Below are 27,700 nucleotides of genomic sequence, written 5' to 3'. Positions count from 1 at the left end.
GGCTGCACAGAGGACTGTTGGAGTCAGCCTCCCCACCACCACAGACATCTACACCTCCAGATGTAGGAAAAGGGCCACCTGCATCATGAAGGACCCAACTCACCCTGCACACTCACTTTTTGTCCTGCTCCCCTCTGGCAGGAGGCTGCGGAGCATTAAGTGCAGAACAACAAGACTGAGAAACAGCTTCATTCCAGAAGCTGTAAGACTCACAAACTCCACCTCTTCACACACACTGCATTGACACTTTCAAAGACACTAACACTCCACACCAAGACACTTTATTTGCACTTGGACACTTTATCTTTTTACCTTATCTTTTTTTATGTTTATTTTTTATTTTTTTTCCTGCTTTATATTTTTAAATTTATATTAGATGTAAGCTGGGACCGTGGTTCACAATTTCATTCCACCTCATGTACCACATGTGATGCGAATGACAATAAAGTCTCCTTGAATCCTTGAAAACAACTGACCCAAGTCATACAGTTTAAAGGCAATGCTACCAAACACTAAGATAATGGATGAAAACTTGTGACTTTGAAGAAGGTAATTTAAAATTGTCCCTCTCATTTTTCTGGCTTTTAACAAATAGAAATATTAACTGACCTAAAACAGGAAAAGTTTAGTCTGATTTAATGTCAGTGAGAAAAACATGGTTCTGTCTCTAAATAGAGTGTATGCAAACATCTGATTTTACCCCTGCAGCCTTTTATGCTTATTGTGATGTGTTCACTTACACTCACATTCAATTTTCCATCCAATTCAATCTTCTGTGTGCAGTTAAACTAATTATAGACATATCACTCATTGTGACTGAGTGTCACCATTATGCTCTACCACAGTTACATGTTTGTTTGACCCCCTACTCAAACACATGGAAACAAAAGAACCTGCAGGTCATAACAGAAAGTTGCATCCCTCTCTGTTTTCTGCTCTATCACGGTGTAATCGCACCCGCACGGTCTGAGACTGGTCGTTGCATGAAGGGGTGATGCAGTGCAGCTGGGGTTTGCAGAGTCTGAATCAGAAAAATTGTGTTAAAATTGATTCAGTCTTAAAAGTCATGCAGTCAAACGGGTGAAGAGATTATTTAGGTTAGGCAGAAAGCGTCAGTGAGACAAGCTCACGCACAACGTCTTCTGTCCTTCTTGGATGGTGGACAGGGGTCCGGAGCGCAAGTTCAGGCTTTGGTCGGAGCCTTTGAGTGAGGCCAGGACAGAGCCCAGATCGTCCAGAGAGGAGCTTCTATCCTGAAAGTCCTCCCTTATGGCGGAGGGTTGAATGGGCTCCTCCACTGAAGAAGCCCAAGTCCCTTCCTTTTGTTGGTCCCCGCCCCCTTCCTCCTCCTCCTCCTGGTCCTCTTCCTCCTCCTCCACACCAGGAACACGGTGGAGCTTGGCTCGTGTCCCCTCCAGACTTTGAGCATGGATGTTCTCAAGGTGCAGGCCCTGGGCCTGTCTTGACAGATGGACCTTGTTCTGCTCTGCATCTTGCTCTGTCTGAGTTGACCTGTCCACAGTTGTTGGTTTGCTTTGGAGCTCCGTGGACGTTGGGCCTTCTATGTGGCCATTAGCATTGTTCACAGTGTTGTCTGACAGTTGGCTAGAGGTAATGCAAAGGTTGGGGACAACAGAGGGGTCATACAGATACATTAAGAACAAAACCACAGTTCTGAACAGACAACCAATTGAGAAAATAATCTAATGTTCTGTTCACCTGCATTGGTTTTCTTCTGCAGTTTACCTTATACTAAATCATTTAAGTAAATAACATGCAACTGCTAAAACTGGATAAAACAATACAATTTTGTGTATATATGATAGTACAGAACCCTAAAAAATATAAATACCCCCTTTTTTATTTTGTTGTTAAAACGATAAGATTTGTTCAAACTGTGGAAGATGTGAGCTAAGATAGAGGGCTTTTTATGCAATCTGATTGTGTATTCCATTTGTGGTTAGAGGTCAAAACTTAGGAGTTTTGAGTTAAATGATTAATTGGAATGCCACCTTGAAGTCAGAATACCAACTGGGGAAAGTCAGAGATTCCTGACCAACCATCAATCCATTTATTACTGCTTATCCACGATTGGGTTAAAGACTCACCTCAAACCCAGATGGAGCATTCCACTTTTTTCCCAGTAGAGAACCATGGCCTCAGACTAAGAGGAGCTCAGCTGTGAACTGCTCAAATGCTAAGGGTGAAGCCAATATCTCACTTGGCCACAACTGTTGGTGACTGGTTGGCAAATCAAAATGAGAGAAAAATCTGAGAATATAGGTGAATTTTAAGTCGCGGTCTCACTTAATTCAGAGTATTGGGACCAAGCCACAGGCTAGCTGTACAGACATGTTTCCCAAAGCCATTTAAAAAAAAAAAAAATCACAGTTCATTTATTTGTGAATGGCTTGCCAAACTGTGCACATAATTTTGGCGTCGCCCTCTGCCCACATCATACCCGCCTTGTCCTGCAGCATTCCCTTCAAAACACCTGCACTGAGTCTGTGGCTCGTGGATATTTACACGCCGATTGTAGAAGTTGTAGAAAATAAGCTAATAAGCTATTAATTAGTGTGGTGTGGACGCACCTCTGAACACCTGAGGGCATCACAAAGTTGTTATTACTCAACTGGCAGCAGTAAAATGCCACTACCCATCATTTCTTCCACTTACCCAGGGAGGCAAGCAGTGAGTGATGTCAAGCCCTCAGCCCATGCCGACGTGACCCACTCCAGGGACAGTGGCAGGTGGGGAGTTTTCACTGGGTCTGCACACCCGTCAAAATGGTAACACAGATGTCTCGACTTGAAAGAGAAGGTTATCTCCAGACTTTTTGGGAACTCCCTCATAAACGCTGTTCGCAAATTGGCGCAGCATAGTGAGATACTGGCATCATGGATTGAAGACGGCGACAGAACCGACCCCGACCAGTCCCAAACTCAAAATCCAATTTGGCTGCCTCACATGGGAAAAGTTATGACAGCTGCAGTAATAAATACTTTATTTTCTGTTCTGTCAGGTTGCAATATTATAAGGGTTGGTGTTCTAGCAATTTTCAACATTATTTCATATTAAGAAATGAACTTATCAAATTTTCAGGGGGGGTTGTACTTTTAGAGGGTTTTGTACTTTAACATGATAGCAGATGTTACTGTAGCTATGTTATGATGGCTGTAATGTAAGTCACCTAGCAGAGGTGGCGGGGTGACGAATCCCATCACTGGCTGAACTTGAGGAGACTTTTCTGCTCTGGGTGCAACCATCTGACCAACACACTTGGTTCAGCATCCGTGCAGCACTCGGGTTCACTGAGGGGGTCAAAAGGTGTTATTACTTTTGTGTGGTAATTACTAATTCAGTCTAGAAAATGAGCTACTTTTCTACAAACAGCATAAGAAATCAACAGCCAGTGGATCATGTGTGTAATCATGTGGCTCAAAGCCTACTCTCAGATTTTAGCGGTCAGCACTCACTTGCTATCAGCTGCTGTTTCAGTAATGGAAGGAGCTGATCGTGGATGCGAATCCTCCGCAGGGCATCAGCCAGCGAGGCTTTCAGCAGCGTGATCTCATCATCCTGCGCCTGCAGACGCACCTCCATCATGGAAGCCCGGTCAGGATAATCAGCACTGCCGTCTGCCGACACGTCATCTGTAAAAAAATAAATAAAACAGAAAAATCTGAATAAATGATGCCACGGAGACCTCACCATGAAAAGATTTAATCAACCTGGATTGTACCTCCAGCTTTGGTCCACAGATGAACACACTTGTGTGTGATGTGTTTCATGTTTACCAGTGGCCAAAGGTTTTTGAGAATGACACAAATATTAGTTTTCATAAAGTTTGCTGCTTAGGTGTTTTTAGACCATTTGTCAGAGATTTCTATGGTTTACTGAAACATAATTACAAGCATTTCAATAAGTTTCAATTATGCTAAGAGTCTATATTTGCAGTATTGGGCGTTCTCTTTCAAGGCCTCTATAGCTGACCCTGGCCTGCTGTCAATCAATGATTGGTCTAACCCGACTGATGGCAGCTTATTCTTGCATTAGCAATGTTTAGTGTTTGTCAGAGTTTGTGGGATTTTATTTATCCTTCTGTCTATTTAGGATTACCATACCTTACCGCTTTATTTATAAAGCACATTAAAAACAGCAACAAGGCTGACCAAAGTGTAGTGAAATACAAGAAAGTCATAAAACACAAACACAGGATAGAAAGGTACTCTCAAACACACAGGATTTGCAAAAATTGCAAACTGTATAACACAAGGAAAACAGGTACAACGACGAACAAAATAAAACTAAGGTTAATCATTGCAAACATCAAATGTACACAAAACACTTGGATTGCCAGGAAAACTCCACATAAATTCCACAACATTCAGCATTTTAGAGTAAATTCCATTACTGATAGACAATTCTGTGATTCGGCCCACATTTTCAGCATCACAGACATCATTGAACCATACAGACTGGCAGAAAGCTTTCACTTAAAGACTGGTAATATGGGCGGACCTTCGCCCAGAAACCAGAAGCCAGAGCAGGACCTGATCTTCAGCCAACAGGGAAGTCGTGCCTCCTTTACGTTAACAAACAGGACTATGGACTTGTTAAAAAAAATCAAAGCCTACCTGAGATACTGATTTTCAGGCGTCGACTCTTATTGATTCACATAGTTTTCATCTTACTGCTATATGCTCTAATATTTATTTTTCTAATGCGTTTAGGTGAAGTTAGTTATTTCATCCTTAAAAGAAAGCTCATGTAACACGATGGTTGTGTGTGTGTATATATATATATATATATATATATATATATATATATATATATATATATCCATTAAAACAGCAATACATAAACCAACACCGTGGTACTATGAGGAGGTGCAGACATTTTAGTGCTTCTTGGCTGATGACAGAAATCCAACAGAGCTAGACCAAATGGACTCTTTATGGGCTCTGACCAGCGGAGGGAAGGTGGCCTCAACTTGGCCACGGCATTTTTGGAAACCGTGGCAGAGGATGGTGACTGTTTTGTGACTTAATTTCACTTGTTTACTCAGGGGTGGTAAGTTTCGGGCGACCACGCTTTGACAACCCGCACGCAGCGAGGCGGCACTCAGTTATATGGAAACCCACTGTGACGGTGTGGAACCAAGTCGGGTTGACTTAGGGCGAAGTCCTGTATCTCAAGACAATACTTATGACCATTTGGTTGCAGAAAAATGAGATTTCCACCTGTAAAGTAGGCAGTGTTCATTGAAGGTAAAAATCTGAATTTAATCTGCTGGCTGTAAAATCATTTAATATCCTGATATGTAAAAACTGAAAGAGGACTTTTCCCATGACTGCAAACCTTATAGCTGAAAGAGGCTGTATTTTATTTTTCACAGAACTCTAGATGCCGTCATGGAAGTTGCTCTATAAATGAGTCTGTTTATTTTCAGCTTAGAACAGATTTTACAAGGAGGCCTAGCTGCAAACCCTGGGGAGGATCTCCATGGGAAACACGTGATCTGTACAATCCCGTATTATGTACTACCTTTGACGAGCTTGATTTTTACCCCGATGTACAACTGATCCAAATTTCATAAATAAGGACCCTGATTACTATTTTGCGAGCATGACGAGAGGACTGAGTCTTCCACACTCAGCAGTGCATCACAGGTACACATCAGCTGTTTGAGACGTTTTTCCTGCTTTAGTTATCTTGAATTTAAAGATTTATTATCATACAGGAATTCCAATAAACCTCACCGCTGAGGAATTACTTCCTCCACTTTCGAGACAGAACAGCGAGGCACGTTTCGCAGCAGCACTGATGATGACATACCTCTTACAGTGAACCAGTAAAACAAATACATATCTTTAGAGGCCACAGTGAATCATGATCTTGACATGCCAATGCTAGCATGAGGTCTGTGGCTCCTTTTCAAACGCACAGTTGGCAACTTTATAATATTTCGTGGTGTAACCAGACAGGGAGCAGCTGCCAGCTCTCAGAAAATTATGGGCAACTGTCGGTCTCAGATACAAGACAATACATTTATAAAATTCTAACAAATCTTCTGCCTTAAATACTTTCAAGACGTAATGTATAACAGATTATAAGTGTTAGAGCTGGTAAAGACCTACGCTAAAGAATAAAGCAGTACATTTGGCAATAAAGCACTAATAAATTAACTATTTGCTTTATTGCTATACAGTACATATTGACTACAATGCCTGAGGAATTAAAAAAAAAATGTTGGTGTTGAAACTGATTTCCGAGAAACCTGCAGAGTTCTGTTTACTCTCAGACACAAAATGTTCAGGTTTGATAAGCAGCACAAAGGAGGAGCATCTGCAGCCGAGCAATATACATGATTATATGTTCCTGGGATCTGTTGGAGCCACTCTTCCAGTTTGGGAGTCACAGCACCGAGAGCTCCGATGACCACTGGTACCACTGAGGCCTGACTCTCCACAACTTCTCTACTCATCTAAGCCGCTACGATGCCTGACAGGAGCTTCCATGTTGTACAGAGGCAGGTGATTGGCCAGTAGTTGCCCCATTCTGGGGTCTTTAATGATCAGTACTGTCCAGCCTAAGCTCAGCTACTGTGGGAGGGATCCTTCTATTAGTAGCTGGTTCATTTGTGCTGCTAGGCGTTCCTGGACAGCAGTTAATTTCCCTAGGCAGTAAGTGTGGATACTGTCAGGCCTTGGTTGAGTCCAGGTCTCCATATCTCAGACTCTCTGTCTTGGATATCTGCCACTATAAATTAATAACATACATTTAATATTGATCTGTTGAAAATGAAGTTATTTAAATTAGTTTATTTTCATTAATGCAGATCTGATGTGCATTTTTTCAGAATTTGAACTGTGACCTGTTTTGAAAGGTCCTTGTTCTTTGATGTGCTACTTTTTCAGTGGTGTTGCAGACTGTAGAGCAATTTAAAACAGATGGATAAATACTGAAGTCAAATCCCAATGTGTCTCCAGGAGATTACACATAGAGCTCAGCTGAACTTTGCAATAAACATACACCAACTGCAACTTTATGGGCTGAAAACTACTGTCTGTTACCACCTGTGTGTCAGTGAGACAAAAAACAGCTTCGGATACTGGACAGACATAATAAAAAGAAATTACATTGTGTCCCATTTTATGTGCTACTTTTTTTTAAGGTCTCAAAATATTAGATGACCTGTTTCCAGACATGCTTGGATACAAAGAGATGTTTTTAGTTTCCCCCACCTGCTGGGTCACGGCCCTTTTGGCAGCATCAGGAGGCCCTGCACAATATGAGGCAGGTGATCAGATGTCTGCTGCAGACAGACCGCACCGTCCAACAGTCTTCAGCTCATTTATTATCGCCTGCTGACACGAGAGGCAAGCAATCATGTAACTGTGTGTGTGTGTGTGTGTGTGCGTGTGTGCGTGTCTGTTAGTCAAATAGGTCATGAAACAATGGACCAATGAAAGAACTCATTTTGTGTACATCTAGACCTCAATCAGATTTGAAGTCAACCTCATTTAAGATGGCCGCCACAGCTAATCAACCTTTGCCAACACAAATCTGTTCAAAGACTCTGAGAAGATGATTCTTACAGCTTTCTGACGATCTGTCAAATTTCCATCCATCTACCTATTTGTCCATCCATCAATCTTATCCATTTGCTGATCCATTCATCCATCCATTCACCATCTACACATTCATTCATTCATGTATCCATCTTTTTCCCCAATTATCCATGGTTGGATTGTGGAGGCAACAGTTCCAGGAGAAAAACATAGCCCTGCCTCTCTATAAAAATTTGTTCAGTGGCTCATGAGATATTTTGTTAACAGACAGAGCTGACTACATAAAATTAATGACAAAATGTTAAACAGAGATCTTGCACAATGTCTCAGTGCTCAGAATATGTGTTGGGGACCAGTTTCAGCTACTATCACACCAAAGTTTAGGTCAATATCTTTAAAAATGACAGGAGAAGGTACTTTTGTGTTTCCTAAGGTTAGTAGGCTGTGGCAGCCATCTTGAATGAAACTGACTCCAAAAGATAATCTGTGATAGAGTACATCCAGTTATTTTCTGCAAGTTTCATTATAATTTGGTCAGTCATTTATGAGATATTTCACTAAAAGACAGATATAGACACACACACAGACAGAAACATTTACTCCTGCCTTTCGCTTTTTGGCAACGGTTGATAAAAATCACATATGCTAATTTATCATTGTAGTCTGGAGGGAATGGGACTAAATGCTAAACTTGCAGTTTCTGAGAGAGTCGGGTGGTGAATGAGAGAGAGCAGCTACTTCAGAAGATTTCGATTCATGCGTAAATGAAGCAGCAGACTACAATTACTGGCTGTGTAATTCCAGGATGTGGATCTTGACGGTTACCCCTTGCTAAAACTGACTTTGTGAGATGCTGAAGGGTTTGTTGAGAAAGGAGTGGTGCCCAAGGACCTTTTACCTATATTTTACGGTGCCAGCAAACCGTTTTCTTCTTGCTCAATTAACCTGGGCACGTTGAACTACCATGAAACACAAAGAAAACATTTAAAATGATGGATCAGGCAGAGCGAGAGCTGGAAAAATCCACACCGATTTGTTCATCTCTCCTTGTTAGGACATTGCTTTAACTCCAGTTCATTTAGAACAGCCTGACTCAACCTCCGCCCATCCTCGGATGGCAGAAAATAAAGTATTTGTCAGGATCGCCCGTCATCGAAGGCAAACAAGCAACAATGTTTTTTGCCCGTGTCTGTGTGTGTTTGTCTAGCATTAGCACAATATTTCATGAACCAGTGGACAAATTTTACAGAAACGCTCAGGAAGTAATCACTGGTTGCACATCTACAACTGATTAACTTTGGAGTCAACCCTATTCAAGATGGCTGCCACAGCTAATCAATCTTAGCTTAAACAAACATGGCTCAAACTGAGACAGTTTTACAGGTTTTGAGCTAAAATTTGGTGTGCTTGTAGCTGAGAGTCATCTCCAACAAACACGCCAAGTACTACTCAGTGTGCAAGATATTTCCTGAAAACCTCAACATTAACTGTTTGCCTGTTAGCAAAATATCTCGTGAACCACTTTCCGGATTTTAATGAAAGTCTCAGAAAGTAATCATTGGCTGTGCATCTGCAACTGACTAACTCCATCCATCCATTTTCTTTACCTGCTTCTCCATTCTGGGTCGCGGGGAGCTGGTGCCTATCCCCAGCAGTCACTGTGCGAGAGGCAGGGGACACCCTGGACAGGTCGCAAGTCCCAACTGACTAACTTTCATAGTTAATTCAGCTCAATAAGGCTGCTACAGCTGACCAACCTTAGCCAACACAAATCTAACTTTAACTCAGTCAATGTTACAGAAATTGAGGGGAATTTGGTGTGGTAGTAGCTGAGAGTCATTCACAACGCATACTCTGACAGCTAACGCATCTCGCAAGGTTTCACAATATCACATAAGGTAGCACATTTATAAGGTTGAACAAAATGTCTCTAACTCTGTCCCCTCTCATTATTACCTGATGATATTTGTTTAAAACTGGTGGTGGCTGATATGCATTCCTTTCTAGGGATGCTAAGAGTTTAGATTTTGCTTTAGTTGAAAAAAGGAGAAATGTTTTATGTTCAGTGTTTTATCCTATATCACAACTGAATTTTTATTTTTTAAATGTATCTTTTGGTGTAAATTATGATTTTAAGGTCAGAATTTGAAAGAAAAGGGAAATGTGAACTTGTTAAAAAAAACGGGAAACATTTCTCAAAGAGAGGAAACAGTTTTCTGCAGGAACTGAATCTCCCTGAAAAAGAACCTGGGCTGCAGCCTTGATGGCCAAGCTGGGCCGTTCTCACCAAACCCAGCCTGATGATAAACTAAACATTCCAGACTTGATTTTGTGGGGCTAATTCTGAAATGTGGACAGAAAAGGCTGAGAGAAGCAGAACGCCACACAGACAGCTGGTTTCCCCTCACAGGCCTCCTGCCTCGGCCTCGTAGGGAAACAGAAAAGCTACTCGTGTGTCATGTTGCACCATCAAAGACTCGCCATCATTTCCAAACAAACGGGACCGAACCAGTCCAGAAAGCCAGAAAACCTCAGTCCAGCCCCAACAATCAGACATTGATGAATGAACGCAAACATAAAAAGCTTTGAGTCAACAAACACAACTTTCAGCCTGTTTGCAACTTCTGAGCACAGAGAGAGTCATGTGAGGCTGAGGAGCCAAGACACAAATAATGTCTCCTCCTAAAAATGAACAGCTCTACAGAGGGCCTGAACAGGAGCTCCAGCCTGATCCGGTAAATTTAGAAACATGGACCACATCGGCATAGCTGACACAAATGCTCAAAAACAATGGAAATGTTTAGCGGTGCCTGTAGTTTTTAAAGGTATTATCCCAATTACAAAAAAGTTGATTTGCAAATCTCAAAGACATTTTATTTACAATGGAGAATACTGAAATGAAGAAACTGTACCATTTTTAAAAAATATATAATTTTGGGAATTTGATCATCAACACATCTCTTTAAAGTTGTTCCAGCTTCATGTTTCTCTCTGTGAAGCAACACCTCTTAATTTACCATCAGTCTGTAAACATCTAGGAACATCTAGGAGGAGAGCAGCTGCTGGAGGTTTTGGAGGAATGTTAACTAACTTCTTAGTTTAAACATTGGATAAGTTTATTATCTTCCATTGTGAATAAAATATGGGTTTACAAGACTGAAAATTCAGTTCTGCATTTTGCTTTTATTCACACAACGTCCCAAATCTTTTGGAAGATTTATACAGGTTTTCTTCTAATTTCATAGACCATTCAAAGCTCTTTTACACTACAAGCCACATCCAATAACTCAGGAAAACAATCATGTAGAGCCTATGACGTAATTAGGTTTTTCTATGCATTTATTTTTTGAACCGACCTACACGCCAATTTTCGGAAAGTGGACAGAGGGACGGAAAAAGCATGAACAGAGACACCGACTGTGCTCTCACTTCTTCTGTAAATATCACCGAACAGTAATGGACTCAAAAACACTACAGACGTTATGCCTGAACAGGCAAACATGAACATTTTAAGTTTCCACAACTGGAGAAATTACGACGGAGACACAAACACACCGTGAACAGAGAGTGAGCTCACTCTGCTAAAGCCCTGACTCAACTCAAACCTTTCTGCTGCTGGTTCGAGCCGAGCCAAGGAACGAGCAGCAAAAACCGAGAGGCAGGAAGGCTGCTGCTACACATCGTTAGGATTTTATCCTGACTTGGACTAAGCAACTCAGCTTGGTTGTCGTTTTAACTTTAAAAGTTTCGATCAGTTGCATTTATGTTCTGTTCTGCTACTGTGACAGCGTAAGGCAGAAGAGGCTGTGTTGGTGGAAAATGACAGAGAAACATACTGAAGATACAAGATAACGTTGTGTTCTGTAATGGCGTACTGTAAAATAGTTTGTTGGTTTAAACATTGTCTCCTATTTTCATTACAACCATCATAAAACTAAGCTCCACAAGGCCTTTGTTTGTAACACAGATGCAAAGGAAGATAGATTATTGGACTGCCTGCAAAAAAATTTTGATTGGTCAAGGTCAGTAGGTGCAGTTGCAAGACTGAAGCAAAGGATTAAAGAGTATAAAAGTGGAAAGCAAAGAACCAGTGAAAGTACCAGCTTGGAACAAAGGAAAGAAGCAGAGCTTACTATCGTTAAGTTAGTTCAAAAAGAAACGGTCTCATTTGAGATAAAGGACTTGGAACCGAAGAAGGACCTTACCAAGTCTTAGAACAGTAAGTTGAACAAACTGAATCCATTCTTAGACGAGGAGGGTGTTTGAGAGTTGGAGGACAATTAAGTCAAGCTGCCTTACATCCAGATGTGAAGCATCTGGCAAAACTCCCAAAGAACAATCACATATCAGGTTTGCTTAAAAAAAATACATAATCAAGGCTGAGGATTGACCATCAATAGGCTGCGAGCTAATGAACTGTGGCTCCTAGGATGCAGAAGTGCAGCTTCATCATCACACATTTTTAAATGTGTCAAGTGCAGAAAGTACAGATGATGTTCAGAGCAGCAAATAATGGGTGACACACTTCACAACAGGATGGATATTCCTCCACCCTTTACTTACACTGGCACAGGCAGCTTGGTCCAATTAAAGAAGGAAGGAAAAATAACAAAAGATTTGGACTCATACTTACCCGTTTATGTACATGAGCCATACATATTAAGGTTTTGGATGACATGACGACTGATCCATTCATTAAGACTTTCATTGCCATTCAAAATCATTCATTGCCATAAAAAGAAATGTTTGTCAAATAAGGCGGGACCAAGTACCTAACTTTGTTGGCGCACAAAGAGTTTTTAAAACACATGAAAAGGAGTGGATCGAGAAAGACGTGGGGTGTTTACCACTGGAAGATCAAACACAAATCCAATGTTTCAAAGTCATTACTAAAGACTACAATACTATAATTACTTAAACTATTACTTGCAGACATGCTGTATATTATTCAGGGTTCAGCGAAGAAAAGGTGAAAAAGGTGTTAAGAAAAGTTTTACTGCAACATGTTTCTACTGCAGGAATCTACGGTAGCTCTGTGAGGACAAACGGCACCAAGCAACTGCTCTGCTGACCCCCTTAAAGTGGCAGCACAGATTAATGACAACATTATTAATTGTTGGCATTTGAAAATTGATTCAGAATTGTCCATGTCTGCGATGTGATGCACACTGAACTAGGAGGTTTCACCACCCCGACTGGAGAGCGTCACCGGGGAGAAGGAAGTCGATGTTTTTCCCCCGCACCTGTCGCCTCCGTGACTCACCTAGGACAGGTGGACGTAAATGGACGGACAAATAAATAAGTATTCAAAGAAAAAAAACAGCAGCTTTACGGGGGCTTTTCCACTTTTTACAAACTGACACCTGATATTGATGTTCACGCTTGAAATAAATCAAAACTGCAACATTTCCTGCTTTTAAAAACGTAAGGGTTGGAGAAATCTGAATCAGGCAGCACCCTGTAGGAATCTAGTACACACTCAACAGGAAAGAACTCCAAACAGGAAGTTGGCCTTTTCCTCCAAGGCTCTGTTTAACACCATATTAAGCCTCAGGAAAAAAAAAAAAAAAGAAAGAAAATCTGTCTCAAGCAGCTCAGGTCTATCTACAACTTCTGTTTATCTCTATTAAACACCACAGTGTTACTACAATTATAGACTTAAGAATGCAATTTTTTTTAATAATTTACAGGGTTGCAAACACGATATGTAGTGGGAAAAGACAGTGTTGTCAATATATTTGATAATGCTTGTAGTTTTTAATAGTAATCTGGATTTGAGTACTTCCTTGTTTATATGTTGACATTAGATTTAGTTACAACAAAACTAAGTTGTTCACCAGACTTGAAGTCAAAGTGAGGACATTCAGGTTTCCAGATCTTCTGGAAATAAAGTGCGTCTCAGTAATCTGTTTACAGACAGCCTTCCTGGTGTCAGCTGCTGCGTCAGGCTCAGATGAGCCCTGAGTAACAAGCGCATGATGTTAGATGAGGTTCGGGCAAAAGGTCCTGATAATTAACTTTAAGTTGTTGTTTTTTTAAACCCTGTAGCACATTCCTCTGAGCTCAGCGGCTTTTCCCAGAGTAGTTCAGGTCAGACCGGGACTGGAAGTTTGGAGGCACCACACCCACTGCTGCAGTAAAAAAAAAAAAAAAAAAGATCCAGTTTTGGCGCTGGGATCCTATAGTTAGACGAGAGCTTTTTATGGACGAGGGCCATGGTGAGCTTTATCATCTGGTTTTACAGGCCACAGAAACGGTAATAAATCATTTCTATGTTGTATTAGAAGGGATCAGTGTTACAGCTGGAACCTTTTTTTATTTTGTTCTGATGTTGACATGATTAACTGATTAGATTTTATGGATGCATGTCAACAATTAATGTCACTTCCATGATTTTTCTACCCACTTTTGCTCAAATGGCAAAAGGCAGACAATACTGTTTTTGCCCCAGTTTGTGTGTCTGTTTGTGGCTGTCTTTTAGCAAAATATCTCATGAACCACTGAATAAATTGTAATGAAACTTTCAGAAAGAAATCATTAGATGTGGATCTACAACTGACGAACTTTTGGAGTCAACCCCAATTCAAGATGGCCACCGCAGCTGATCAACCTTAGCCAACACAAAATAACTTGGTCAAATTCACAGATATTGAGTCAAAGTTTGAGGTGGTTATAGCAGTTATAGCAGTTCCCGTTTCCTCTTCCTCACACACAGAACAGGTGGCCAAAGGTCTAACAGGCTTCACAGACAGCAGGATGTCTGACCTCGGCTACTTTCTGTGGCAGGCAATCTCTTACATTGTTCCTTCTGTCTGCTCGGAACAGAAAGACTTTTGGTCATCACGTCGAAAAGGTTCGAACATGGAGTAACCACTCGTGTTCAGGGTTTTCAGCAGGAGACGGAGGGGTCGAAGAGCCTTTTCTTCACTGAAGGAAGAAAGCTGAACACAAAAACATGTTTTATCTCTTTGCCTGACTGGATTTCAACTGTCTCTGTTCCAACATTTCAAATCTTGTTTTAAATTCCCAGAACATCTCGTGCCACAAACTAACTGGTGCATCAGGTTAACCGAGCTCTGTATCTGCATCTTTTGGCAGGAGTCCTCCAGGTTAACGACGCTGCTGATATATTTCAACATAAACCACGAGTGAGGGAGAATTTTACAGCGCCAATACCAGATATATAAACAATTACAATTAATTAAAGACCTAGCGTTCCTCGAAGGAATGCCTATCACCCTCTACATTTCAGACCAGAGATTTGGACTGATCAGTTTATGTTATGAAAAGATGGCCTTGTAGTCATTTTCGTCCAACCTTGAAAAAAAAAAAAAAAAAAGACAGTATACAGAAGTTCATGTGACATCATGAGACGCAACACTCAGAGTGCGTGTTGTGAATGACTCAGTTAATACCACGGCACATTTTAGCTCAATATTTGTAAAACTGATTGAATTATAGATGTTTGTGTGTAGTTTAAGGTCAGCCATCTTGAATGAGGTTGGCTTTAATAGTTAACCAGTTGTAGATGCCCATCTAACGATCATTGCCTGAACGTTTCATTAAAATCCATCAAGTGGTTCATAAGATATTTTGCTAACAGAGTTTACTCCAAACTCCAAAAGGCTCAATTCTAGACAGAGGTGTTGCACAAAATGTTAGCGCTCAGGATATGAGTTGGGACCAGTCTCAGCTACTACCACCCCAAATTTTAGGTCAGTATCTGTAAACCTGCCCGAGTTGGAGCCATGTTTGTGCTTTTTAAGGTCACTTGGCTGTGGCGACCATGCTGAATCGGGTTGACTCCAAGAGTTGTAAACGTACACACACACACACACACACACACTTCCACATCCAGTTCCTTCCCCCCTCCACATTCAGAGACTGTTTTCATATTTTCATATCCAAGCCAAAGCCTTCGGGTGACTCATAGCAGTTTGGCAACAGGCGAGGAGCAGCAGAAATCTGACCTGCATTTTAAATTCACACTGACTGCACTGCCGTTCAAAGTCATTTAAGACCTCACCAATACCGTTATGCTACTTTGTTGATTTTTAAAGCTGTGCACTGTGTCACCAACCACAACTGTGGGGAAGGGGGGGGGCAGTCTTTTTCTAATTGTTCTGTCATGACATTTAGTCTTAAATTATTTCCTTCCGTCTATCAATCCATCCATTTTCTTTACCTGCTTTTTCCTTTCCAGGTCGTGGTGGGTTGGTGTCTATCTCCAGCCAACACTGTGAGAGAGGTGGGGGGACAAACTGCACAGGTCTCCAGTCCATTACAGGGACACATGGAGACAAATGAGACAAACAACCATTCATGCTCTCGCTCACACCTAGAGACAATTTAGAGTTACCAGTGAACCTAAAATCCATGTTTTTGATCTGTGGGAGGAAATTGGAGAACCTGGAGAAAACCAACGCCTACACAAGGAGAACATGTAAACAGCATACAGAAAAGCTGGGAGGTTTAATAGAGGTGGTCCCACTGATGAACAACTAAACAAGTGGACCTGAGAGGCCAGTGACTTTCTACAAAAAAGTTGCAAGCAGTGTACACAAAAATAAGCTTTGATTTTCAAAAACGCGACTTGCTGGTTGCTAAGGCTAGCGACTCAGAGAGACTGCAACAGAAATTTCTCCCATTATCTCGCCAACTACTCTCCAACAATCACAGCCCAGACAGATTCTACCTTTACAGACACAGGCTCCCTCCCTCGCCCTGTACTCTCTCTCTTTCTCTTAAAGGAGCCATTATTGCAACACACCACTTCAGTGCAACTCAATATGACATGGGCTGAGTCCCGATGACTTGTCGTTTGTTTTGGACCTGGACCAAAGTTTTGACTTTGGTAGTAATCGCTGTCTAAAAACTATTTACGTGAGCTGGTGAAAGGCCAGTCATTTTATTGGCAGCAGACAAGGTGCATGATGCAACACTGACGTGCTTCGGTTATTCGGCTTCATCGCAACATTATCAAGTCGGCTAAGGCCTAAAAAGCGTTGATGCGCAGTCCTGCGAGCAAGAGATGGTGACGTTATTTTGTTGCCAACCTACGCCCACATTGTACCCGTCTCGGCGCACTTTGTACCCGGCATGGCAGCAGCTTCAGCCTCAGCCTGTGACATTATCAGAAACTAAGGCAACAGAGAAGGAGTTATGTCACATCATCATGGAGCTATCTAAATGTGCAAAGAAATGTAGACTAAGAAAACTGAGTCTTTAGAGATGAGCAGATGGGGACATTGGTTATATACATTGGTTTGGTCCACTGTCTGAGTTTGCACTCTCAGCTATAAATGGAGTAAAAAGCTCCCATTGCGGCTGTGGGACAAATGAATAATTAGTCCGTCTGACTAAATGAGGCTTAAGTAGCTCATTGAAGGCAGATGGAGCCATTTTCCCCATGAGGTTCCTCTGTGTTTTAACTCTTAGGACACATCTTACCTGAACCATTTTGATCTTACGGTCCTGTTGCCTTTAAGTTGAGTTTATTTAATTGGTTTGCTCTTGTGTGAAAATTAAAATATTATATTTTGTCAAGTTGGAGCAGCTAAGGTTCACAAGCAAATGATTGTAGGCAAACAGAATCGTTTTTAAAGCTGTGGGCAAATTTAAAAAAAAAAGGACTTGATTATTGCTAGTTGTTCCAGGCCTTTGATCTTCTCTAGAGATCAGATACATTTGAGTTTGAGAAAACTTGCTTTAAAGATAATCAATAAAGAGATTCATGAGCTGATGAACTGTTGAGCGAGGAGCAAGCAGCCGTTTGTGGGTTTTTTGTTTTCCAGGATGACATTTTGAAGATCAGTGAACATTTAGTGAATCCATCTTTAGCACCGCAACAAAGTGATCGAGGTTTCAGATGCATATAGAGAAGATGTTTAAAACTGAGCCAAATGCTTCATTATTTTTACCACATTGCATCTATCAGTGTTGCCAACTTAACGCCTTTATTGTATTTAGCGAGTTTTCAGATCCCTCTAGTGACATCTTTTTTTAAAAAAGCGATTAACAACAAGTCTGGTGACTTTTTCTGGTGTCAATTTAGACTCTGACATGAAAGCAGGTCCTTTCCAACGAGCAGCGTCCCCCGTGCTAAAGCCCTGACAGGCGGCTCAGTCCTCCTACAGCATCCCTCCAGCTGCAGTCAGAGCCGGAGATGCTCCCACCGCCTCACCACCACCTCAGCCAGGCTGCTAATGGACTGTGCAAAGCCACCACGGACTGATTACTCCATTCGTGGCAGGATGGCAACGTAAAATATCCTGTCAAAAATAAATCACTGCACGAAAATGACTCCAAGAGTCTCTTTTGGGTCACTTTAACAGTACAGAAAGGAGGAGGGTTCAAACTGTGACGTTAAATAAAACAAGAATCAACAGAAAAAGATTAATTTGTAATTTTGTCTCTCCCACTTTCTCTGGCCATGGCCACATTAACTATGTGATGACATCATTTAGCGTTGTCTAGCAACTTTTAGGACAGCCGATACTTTCCTTAATGAGAAGTTGGCAACTCTGGTGTCTGTCCTTGATGCTGCTTGGTGCTGTGCAAGAAGAACAGATACTGTGACCTTACAAAAAGAAAAAAAAGAAGAGAGACCAGGTGTTAAAGCGGATGAAAGAATACAGCGCTGTTTGCTCACTGGGTTTAAGGATCAGCTGTAGTAATCATTTGATCCTTGGTGAGCGTAACCATGTGGCAGCTCGTCCCTGCTGCGCCGTCCCCGTCGTGAGAACGCCGAGCCGGTGCACAGCTCAGCCTCTCGAGCTGTGCAGTCAGTGACACATGCAGGAGGAAGAGAAAGTTTCTCAGAGATGCTGCAACTGTGTTTCTCCTCTCAGACAGGCCACAGCCCCGTGTGCAGGGGCGTACAGGATGTCAGCCAGTCGCAAATCAAAGGCCTGAAGGCAGAGAGCCGTGCGCTCTGGTGCCTGAAGGTGGGGGAGGTCAGAAAGCACCACCCATGGGTGCCAGGGGAGAACATGAGTAGGTGGACGCTGTACGTTAGAATCTGCTTTACTCTGAACTAAAGATGCTTTTGCTTTTCAAAAACCAAAACCTATTTTAGACTAATTTTTCATGCTAACTTTAGGAAACCTAAATTTGGAAAATGCAGTCTGAATGCTGAGACCTGAAACCAGGTTGGTAAAGATAAAACTAAAAGTAGCAGAACAACAGCTAAAAGCTAAAAGAAGTCGGACAGTAGCTAAATTCCCCAAAACAGATGCTGAAAATAAAATGAGTCAACTTAGAAAAACAGATGGCAAAATTAAAACTAGCCAAACAGGAGCCAAAGTTAGCAAAAGAGATGCTTATGTTTGCAATACTGCAGCTAAAAGCAGCTAAAAGTAGTCCAACCGAGCTGAACATCATATATGAAGAGCTAAAATAACACAAAGTATCCTGAAGTAGAAAGATTGGGAAGAAAAATGCACAAAATAAAGTCTAAACAGGAAAACAATATAGCGAATGCTGAACCAGCATCTACACATCAAGAACACACGCCAGGCTAATCTTCTGCTTCTATGTTCTGCCTGGCTGCAGCCAAGCTCGATGAAACAAAAGAGTATTTTTATTAACTGTTGCATCAACCAGTTGGACCATACAGACTGTTGCTGAGCGCAGAGACGGACTCGGTCGGTCCAACGGAGTGTTGCAACGCAGCTGTCAGGCAGCCAGCCTCCCACCAGACCTGGACTCACACCGAACGCCTCAGAAGAGCCCAAATCAAACAAGAGGGGTTTATATTCTTACTTTTAGGATCAAATTCTTCTGATTCTTGTGGGGTTCCCCCCCCCCATTTGTGAACCGTGCAACAATAACGCAGAGCTCACGCTCCTTTGTTTCTGGTGTGATTCACGAGCAACGTGCGCATAATTGTTAATGTTCCTTTCTTTGGACGAGCTAATGCAATTGGTTTTCATTTACACCATAAATTAGAAGTTAATCCAACCTGCTGGGTGTTTGCTGCCAGAGGAGGATTAACCAGCAGATGTAACCGCAGGATGGATCAGTAACTTGTTGTCAGATGCAAAATGTCTTTTTTTTCCCCCTTCAGCTGCATAAAACAAAACAAAGAGCACATAAGTCGAGGCATGTTTGTTGTCATTCCCCCCCGCAGTGCATCTGTCCTTTCAGAGGACGTGCAGCTGCTTAACCAAACTAACACACAAAGCGATAGCGGCAGCAGGAAAAGAAAGGTATCAGTCAACACTCCAGTTGTTTGGAGGAACAATTCCACCGAATCAGAAAGGTTTCAGCAGAATGGGAGCAGAGACGACAACAACAGGCCTGCATGTCGACTGTGGGAGAGCAGGTCATGGTCTGCCTTTCGCTCTCCGCGATGAACGAAACTTTCCAAACTGTTGGAGCTGAAAGACAGATTCCCTACGTGATGCTCCCGTTTCATGAGTGCCGGAAGACGCTTCTAAACTCTGAACTGTTCGAAAATTTTTGAGAATTCTGTAACGCAGAAGGGGAGATGTTAAAGCAGAGAGCACGCATGAAGAAAAACCCCGTTCTATACTTGGGGTGGTATCTCACTGCGCTGGGACTCAAAACTGTGAGAAAATAGAACTGAATGGGACTGCAGCTGAAAGTTCACCTGAGAGCTCGCAGCTAGCGGGCCAAGCGTCCTGAACGGCCAGCTTTCAAAAACCACAAACTATGTTCGCGCGCGTGGCTTGCAGAGCTGCATTCTTGGTCGTGCACGTTATTTTGTCACGCACTGCTGCCCATATCGAACCCACCTAGACTCGCTTTGTATTTATTTGCCTTGGCAGCCGCCCCCATGTTCATGATTTAATTTCTTGCAGTGCGCTTCAGAAGTGAAGATAGGCAGATTTGGACCAGTTATCATGAGTGTGGACGTTTTCTGTCAGAGAGGAGTCAAAATACAGCTGTTGTAGGGACGGGCTGGAGACGCCTGCGACGGCTCAGGGACTATTTTGAAAGAACAGTTGTCACACAATCTGTTAAACATGTTCAACATTCAAGTGGTAGGACAGCGTGCCTCTGCGACTCAAGAGTTGACAGTCACTGCGAACGCAGCGGGACGTTCTGGAGACTCCCTCAGGAACGCCGTTTACCAACGAGACGCAGCGCAGAGAGACACCACCTGTAGTGGCACCGCTTTTCAGAACGGTGGGTAACATGTTACTATTATGAAGAAACCTAACGCAGTTACAAACATCCATTTTCTTCACCCGCTTCTCCTTTCCAGAGCGCGGGGAGCTGGTGTCTATGTCCAGCCATCACTGTGGTTGAGGCGGGGGACACCGTGGACAGGTCTCCAGTCCATTACAGGGACACACAGAGACAAACAACAGCTCTCACTCACACCTATAGGGACAATTTAGGGTTACAACTGAACCCTACATGCATGTTTTTGGTCTGTGGGAGAAAACCGGAGTACCTGGATAAAACTCACAGCTGCAGGGGGAGAACATGTAAACTCCACCCAGAAGAATTGCACCCAGGTTTCAAACCTGCAACTTTGTTGCTGTGAGGCGACAGCTCGAACCACTGCACCACCATGACCACAAAAGGGTTATCAGCCTTTTCATTTGGTGGGAAAACATGTGGAAAAACCCACATTTGTTAGTTTTACCCATCTGTTTTTTTTTTTACAGTTTGTTGACCATGTTTATGACAACTACGCAGACATTTTCACAATAACTGTGACTATATGGCTGACTGTTTATTGAGAGAGGCCAGGTGACCATGTAGGCCGTGTCTACACTACTCCGGTCCACATACAAAGATTTTGGTTTCTACTCTAGAAACCAAAAACAACAGTCTCTGAGGAAAATGATCACGCAAACCTTTGCAGCACTTTCAAACCTCTATATTGTGCCTGAACGTATTTAATTTGCAGTGGACATTTCCAGCTTGCAGGCTCAGAACAAAGCAGGCTGGAACCTGCCTTTAAACTGCTGCAAAGGCAAAAAGATGAAGACGCCACGATCAAAGAAAAGACCCAGGGAATTTACATGCCAGCATCAAATACTTTAGTTGCATATTATTGGCACAGAAAATGAAACTTGCACTAAAAAGAAACTAAACCAAACAAAACAATTAAATCTGCATTTGTGAAGCTGCTGGGAAATTAGTTCTGAATCAGCCTGAAGCTGAAGCCTTTATTTAAAGACTCTTCAGGCTGATTGAAGCTGTCAGAGAGGATTCTTGAAAACTTTAGGGCGGCGATTTTCTGAGTAATGTTTACGACGCTCGATACATAAAGCTTAAAGACAACAAGAGTGGGTTCTTTTTTCTTCACATGACTTTTATGATGTAAGGTATCAGGAGGAAGTGAGAGTAAGGATGTGTGTCACTGTGAGGGGGAGGCTTTCGACGGTAGAAAAAAAAAGAAAGAAAGAAAAGCAGGGCGGCAGATTTCTGCGTGGACTCTTATCGACTTTGGTTTCAAAGTTGCGCACTTTCTGAGATTAAAAGATGCTTTTCAGCTTTGATAATTCAGCACGAAACAAACTAAAACTTGTTCACGCATCTAAATCAGGAAGGAAAATTTATTATTTCTTTGTTGTAGCAATACTTAAATAAATCTTACACTAATGGGAAGCCTGTTTATTTCTCCTTAAATGAGGCCATATTTGTTAAGAAAAGGCATTTTTGGGTTGAGCAGCAGAGCTGAGTATGTGGGTTGCACTTGTGACAAACTTGCCACTTAATCAAACACGGAGAAAAGCAATCCGTGTGGATTTGTGAGCCACTGAACAGATTTTATTAAAACTCTCAGATGTACGTCTACAACTGATTAACCTTTGGAGTCAACTACATTCAAAATGGCTGCAACAGCTAACAAACCTTAGCCAGCTCAAAAATGGATACTTGGTCAAATTTACAGACCGTGTCCTGAAGTTTACGTGGTAGTACCTGACAGTCATCCCCAACACAACCTCTGAGAGCCACACGTCAGCGAGATCTCACACCAAGTCACTGCTGAGGTTTGACCCAAACGACCCCAGCTCTGTCATTTCTCATCATAAGATGATTTCAGTCTAAAAGTCTGGCAGTAAAAGGCAGCAGGCGATAGGCAATCCTTTAAGAAATGCTGGGCTTTCAATTCTTGTCAGTTAAACATAATTCTCTGATGGTTTGCTTCTCTGAGCCTGAACTTGTTTGAGCCGATGGGAAGAGCCTTTCATCCACGCGGCTGCAGCTGAATAAAACTGATCGTCTGTGAGCGGGTTGTTTTTATTTGTTTTAGTGGTTAATTGATGTGTAGAACATAATAATCAAAGCTGCTCCAGGGTTTGTTAGAGCCCGTTGAGCTTACAATAACCGGTACGAATCTGAAATCAGCCCGTGAGATTTTCTGGGTTTTTTTTTTTTTTTTTGGTGTGAAAACTGTTGGATGAGTAACGCCAACATCAGCGAGAAGTTGGGTCAGCAAACGGCAGCTATTTCAGTGCTTTTTTCCCTCCAGAATGTTGTAATAGTGCTGCCTTCCAGAGGAGCAGACGTGCATTCCTGAAGTCCAGTGGGACGCAGTCTTCTTCTCAGTCTCAGGGCAGAACATTAGACACCAGGAAAAAGATCCAAAAACTCCCAACTTACTAAATATTGTGATTAACTGTACACACATTTGTGTGTTTTTGGTTTAGTGTTTGTATTTTAGGCATTGTTGGCATCTTCCTTGACTAATTTAGGTAATTTTGTTGACTATATAAATGGTCCACACTTATTTGGTATCTTCTCCGAGTTCTGCAGAGCAAACTTACTGACTGGCTGATACATAAATGTCACCAACAACAGTCTGCATTAATGCTGAGCTGTTTCTATAACCTGGCAGTCAGTATTAATTCATTCATAAAGCACTTTGCAAACAACAAAGGCTGCACCAAAGTGCCGTGCAGTACAGGCAATACAGTATCAATAATTATTATAAAAGAGTAATGCTAAAAATCTCAGAAGATAGAAAATAACAAAAATAAAAGTAGTAAAATACAAGCTCCACTTGAGTGAAACGCCAGCAAGTGGGGGGGGGGGTTCTTTAACAGCGCCTTAGAGTTATCTAAGGTCTGAGCAGATCTTTTATTTCATGAAGCATCATCCCCTCGACTCTTAAATCTGGTCAGGATTCCTTGCTCCAGTTAAAAGGGGAGCAGCAGCATTTTGGACCGTCTGCAGAAGATGACGAGAGGACTGACCTGAACCCTTTGCACAAGAAGTTACAAGGATCTCAACCTGACGTGATAAATGCAGGAATTATTGTTTCGAAGTCTGTGACACAGAAGAAGAGCTTTGCTTTAGGCCAACTGAAAGTAACACGATTTGACACCAAGGTTTCTGACGGAGACTCAAATGGATGGAGCCAGAGAGCCAAAGGATGCCAGCAGGTTTATCTACAAACTCCTCCCGTCCGAAAACAAGATTACTTCTGTCTTGTCAGGCTCTAATGTGCTGCTGGCAGGAACACTGAAACTGAATGTTTAGCATCTGACTTGTCATGTCCACGCAATCTGGAAGACGGCGTTTAAAGACTTGTGCAGCTGGTTAGAGCTGTCACCTCACAGCAAGAAGGTCATGGGTTCGACTCCCAGCTGGGGCCTTCCTGCGTGGACTTTGTTTGGTCCCCCCCGTGCGAGTTTTCTCTGGGTGCTCAGGTTCTCTCCCGTAACGCAAAAAAACATGCCGGCTATGTTAGCTGGCGACTCTAAATTAGACCTAGGTATAGGTGAGAGAGTGAGCGGACGTTTGTACCTTTGTGGTCCTGCGATGGACTGGTGACCTATCCAGGGTGGAGGGAGGCACCAGCGCCACACCACCCTGCATGGGATCCAGCAGATAAAAGAAACGGACAGAAGGAGAGAATCTACTTGATGTCACATATAAGAGTGAGTTGTTTCACCTTTTATGTCATCCTCTAACTCAGTAAATCCCAACCCTGCTCCTGGAGGAACCCTATCCTGCACGTTTTCATTGTTTCCCTGCTCTTCAGCAGGTCTTCAGGTCCTGCAGAAGCCTGTTAATCACTCACTCATTCAAATCAGGTGTGTCAAAGCAGGGACACAACTAAAACACGCGGGACAGGGTTGGGAATCGCTGCTCTAACTCAGCGTTAGTCCGTAAAAAACCCTCTCCAGTGTGTTTGTGTAGTCTCCCAGGACATGTCGTATCCTAAAGGCGGCATCTCACTGGGCTGAGACTAGCTGGCAAACGGCACTCATGAGGAAATCTCCGGAGTGTTTTGCAACATTTGCGGTGGTTCTCAGTTTCCTTGAGCGAGTTGGAGAGGCGCGCAGTCCTGCCTCTCGAGTCTTGAACATGTTCAGAGAGACTTGTGCGACATCTTCTCCCAGAGTCTCACGAGCGTCTCCAACCCGTCTCCAGAGCTCCAGGCTGTATTATTTCGTAAGAAAACGAGTCCAGGTCTCAATTAAACCGAAACGATGACGCATAATAATTACTGAAAAACCGGTCCAAATCGGCCCGTCTTCATGTCTGAAAGTGTACTCTTGTAGATTCAATCATAAACGCAGAGGGAAGATGTCCACGTGCTCATAGTTCAGCGGGAAGGGAAAGTTTGCTGAATTTATTTATTTTTCGCAATTCTGAGTCACCAACTAGTGAGTGAGTGAGACACCACTTTAAGAGTTTAAAAACAGGGCCATTGGACTTTTTTTTTTTTTGTCAGCTGAATCTGTTTCACTTCTCATCCGAGGAGCTTCTCCAACTGGAAAGGAAAGTGCTTCGTCCTTCTGAAGTGATAAAGCTCCACGGTTGAGAAGGGAAAAACGTCTCCAACTAACTGAATAGACATCCGCTTGCCCTGATTTTAAACTTTTAGGATCCGTCCCGCGTGTTTTAGATGAGTTCCTACTTGAGCTCAACTGGTTCAAATGAAGACTTGAACAGCTAGTCATCAGGTCTGCAGAAACCAGATGACTAGACGGCGTTTGCTGAAACAGGGACCCATACACGCAGAGCAGTGTTGCCCTGAGGACCAGGGCTGAAAGACACGCTCCCAACCCATGATAAGGACAAAGCCACTCAGCTGACAGGAAGACACGGGCCTCTTGTTCTGTTCGACATACACCGCAACGTCCCAGCACCTCCGCATGACACATTTTATTTCTTTTTTTTTATGGCGAGTGGCCTCGTGTTGTGGACGTGAGCTCTGCTGAGGGGAGGGTTGAAGCTCCACGCTGGATTTTCAGCCCGAAGCGCTCCCTCCTGCACGGAGCAGGCTTTCCCACAGACGCTGCTGAGCAAAAAGCCACACGATATTTACTGCTCCCCAACGCCTCACCACCCCATCCATTTACGAGGCCAGCAAACGCAACATCAGCACATGAGGTGGTTGAGCAGGAGCAACAACAGCTGCACCGTGGGACAGCTTCTGTGTGAGAGTAAACAGAACCGGCACAGCTTTACTCACTAAAGGTTGATGTTTACAAAACTCAATGTTGAAAGTAACTCTAACCAGAGGGAGGGGGATTACTTGTGCATTACAAATGGACAGGTTGATCATAAAAAGTATAAAAAGTGTAAAACCTTTTGTATTTTTCCAGCTTGTAGTGTTTTGTGACATCTGTTTATATTACCTTTAGGTTTTGCTGGTACAAAGGAAGGAAGGAAGGAAGGATGATTAGATAGAAACTGTTTCCACTGGAAATTCACCTGAGATTACAGTAAGCTGAAATAATATTCACAGAGCAACACAGAGGCAACAGGTTAGTTTCAGACTCGAGCCCACGTGCACGACCTGAGGCGGCTAATTGAAGAGACGTCTCGTGCACGCGCTGGCAGCAGTGCAACACTTCCACACACCTACGCACAACCGCTGCTGTCAGGTTCCCCACACACACACACTTTCTGAAACACTATCTCTGCAAGATAAAGAAAAAAACAAAACACTGCACACACGTTCAAAACTTTGTTTGTTTTTTAGGTTATTTAAGCAGCCTCGGCTGCTTGTTTGTCTCACTGTTTAATCATAATCACACCGAGGAATGCGGCAGCTCCGGCTAAAAAAACTCCACTTTTATACACTTTATAAAGCTGCTTTAAACAAAGAGTACAGCCGAATGAAGGTGAAACTATAAAGCCTTTACAAGAGGGTGATGGTTATTTCCCTCTTCTAAGCTCCGCTAACCGAAATTTAAAAAAGGTTTTAATTACATGAGTTCAGTGTGATGAGTCCCTCCACGGCGATGTGTTCAAACACACCGACTCAGTTCAGCAAATGGCTCTGGACGTAAAGAAAAAGTCATGTTTAGTTGTTTCACTCACCCAAACTGTTTGTAGAGGAATCCATAATCCGCCCTTTAAGTGTGGATGTTTAAAAGTTTGTTTTCTCCGATGTAGGGTCTGGATAAGGTGTGTTTTCCATGCTGAGAGGAGGAGTGTCACACAAGGACTGTCAATCCGCCACAACAGCTACCGGAAACTGGGTTAGGCTTCTGTAAATAAAGCCCCATTTTTCACTAAACACACAACAAAAACTAAACTGCACGGAGCTAAAACACGAAGAAATTACTAATAAGTTTGACTAAGCCGGGCATCACAAAATAAAGTTTAAAAAATGAACGCATCAAAGTTAAAACAACTTCCGGTAAGGTGATTTGTTTTGGTTTAACTGATATGAACTCCTGTAAGAGATCCCTCCCTGTCCCAGAGGATATAAAAGCGTCTCTCTGGGTGTAATGTGTCATAAACCTTTACTGTTAAAGACTTTCAGACTCCGGCTCAGCGGTATGTTTGGCAGAGACTGTGGATGTGTTTAATAAATGGAGTTAAAACATTTTTAACTCTGTGATTTAACAGTAGGTGTCTGTCGCCACCCCGCGGCGCTGATGGGTACTGCAGGTGGGCAGAATTTGTTTTTGTCATCCTGTTTCAGATGGAGACCAGTTCTTCTTTTTTTAATCTCAGTTATTTTTGAAATGTTCAAAAACCAGACAGATATGAGCACTGGCGGCGCCAGGGGGGCGCTAGGGGGTGCTATAGCTCCCCCTGGAAAAGTCATAGCACCCCCGTAGCACCCCCAAGCAAAGGCATAACCGGGGTATGTGTGGGACATGTCCCCCACTTCCCTTATGTATGCCCTATATCCCCCGCACTTTTTTCCAGCCGTTGCAATTGTTTAATTT

General features: G+C 42.6%; 1 protein-coding gene across 2 annotated transcripts in view; it reads right to left on the bottom strand.

Moving 5' to 3' along the window:
* The window catches only part of eml3 (EMAP like 3), a 60,693-nt gene extending 33,706 nt beyond the window's left edge, over window positions 1-26,987 (bottom strand). The window contains exons 1-4 of one of the 2 annotated variants that reach the window (XM_017427045.3): window positions 26,841-26,987; window positions 3,477-3,653; window positions 3,191-3,311; window positions 1,135-1,605 (exon numbers count right to left, since the gene is read on the bottom strand). In XM_017427045.3, coding sequence (XP_017282534.1) covers window positions 1,135-1,605; window positions 3,191-3,311; window positions 3,477-3,653; window positions 26,841-26,865 — 794 coding nt within the window. In that variant the 5' untranslated portion in view covers window positions 26,866-26,987. The remainder of the gene's footprint in view (window positions 1-1,134; window positions 1,606-3,190; window positions 3,312-3,476; window positions 3,654-26,840) is intronic. The other variant, XM_017427046.3, reaches the window with a different exon arrangement.
* Between the last annotated feature and the right edge of the window lie 713 nt (window positions 26,988-27,700).

This window comes from Kryptolebias marmoratus, linkage group LG7 (genome assembly GCF_001649575.2).
Source record: "Kryptolebias marmoratus isolate JLee-2015 linkage group LG7, ASM164957v2, whole genome shotgun sequence".
Classification (NCBI taxonomy): domain Eukaryota; kingdom Metazoa; phylum Chordata; class Actinopteri; order Cyprinodontiformes; family Rivulidae; genus Kryptolebias; species Kryptolebias marmoratus.
The sequence above is the reverse complement of the archived record's forward strand: the minus strand, read 5'-3'. Positions and strand labels throughout refer to the sequence as shown.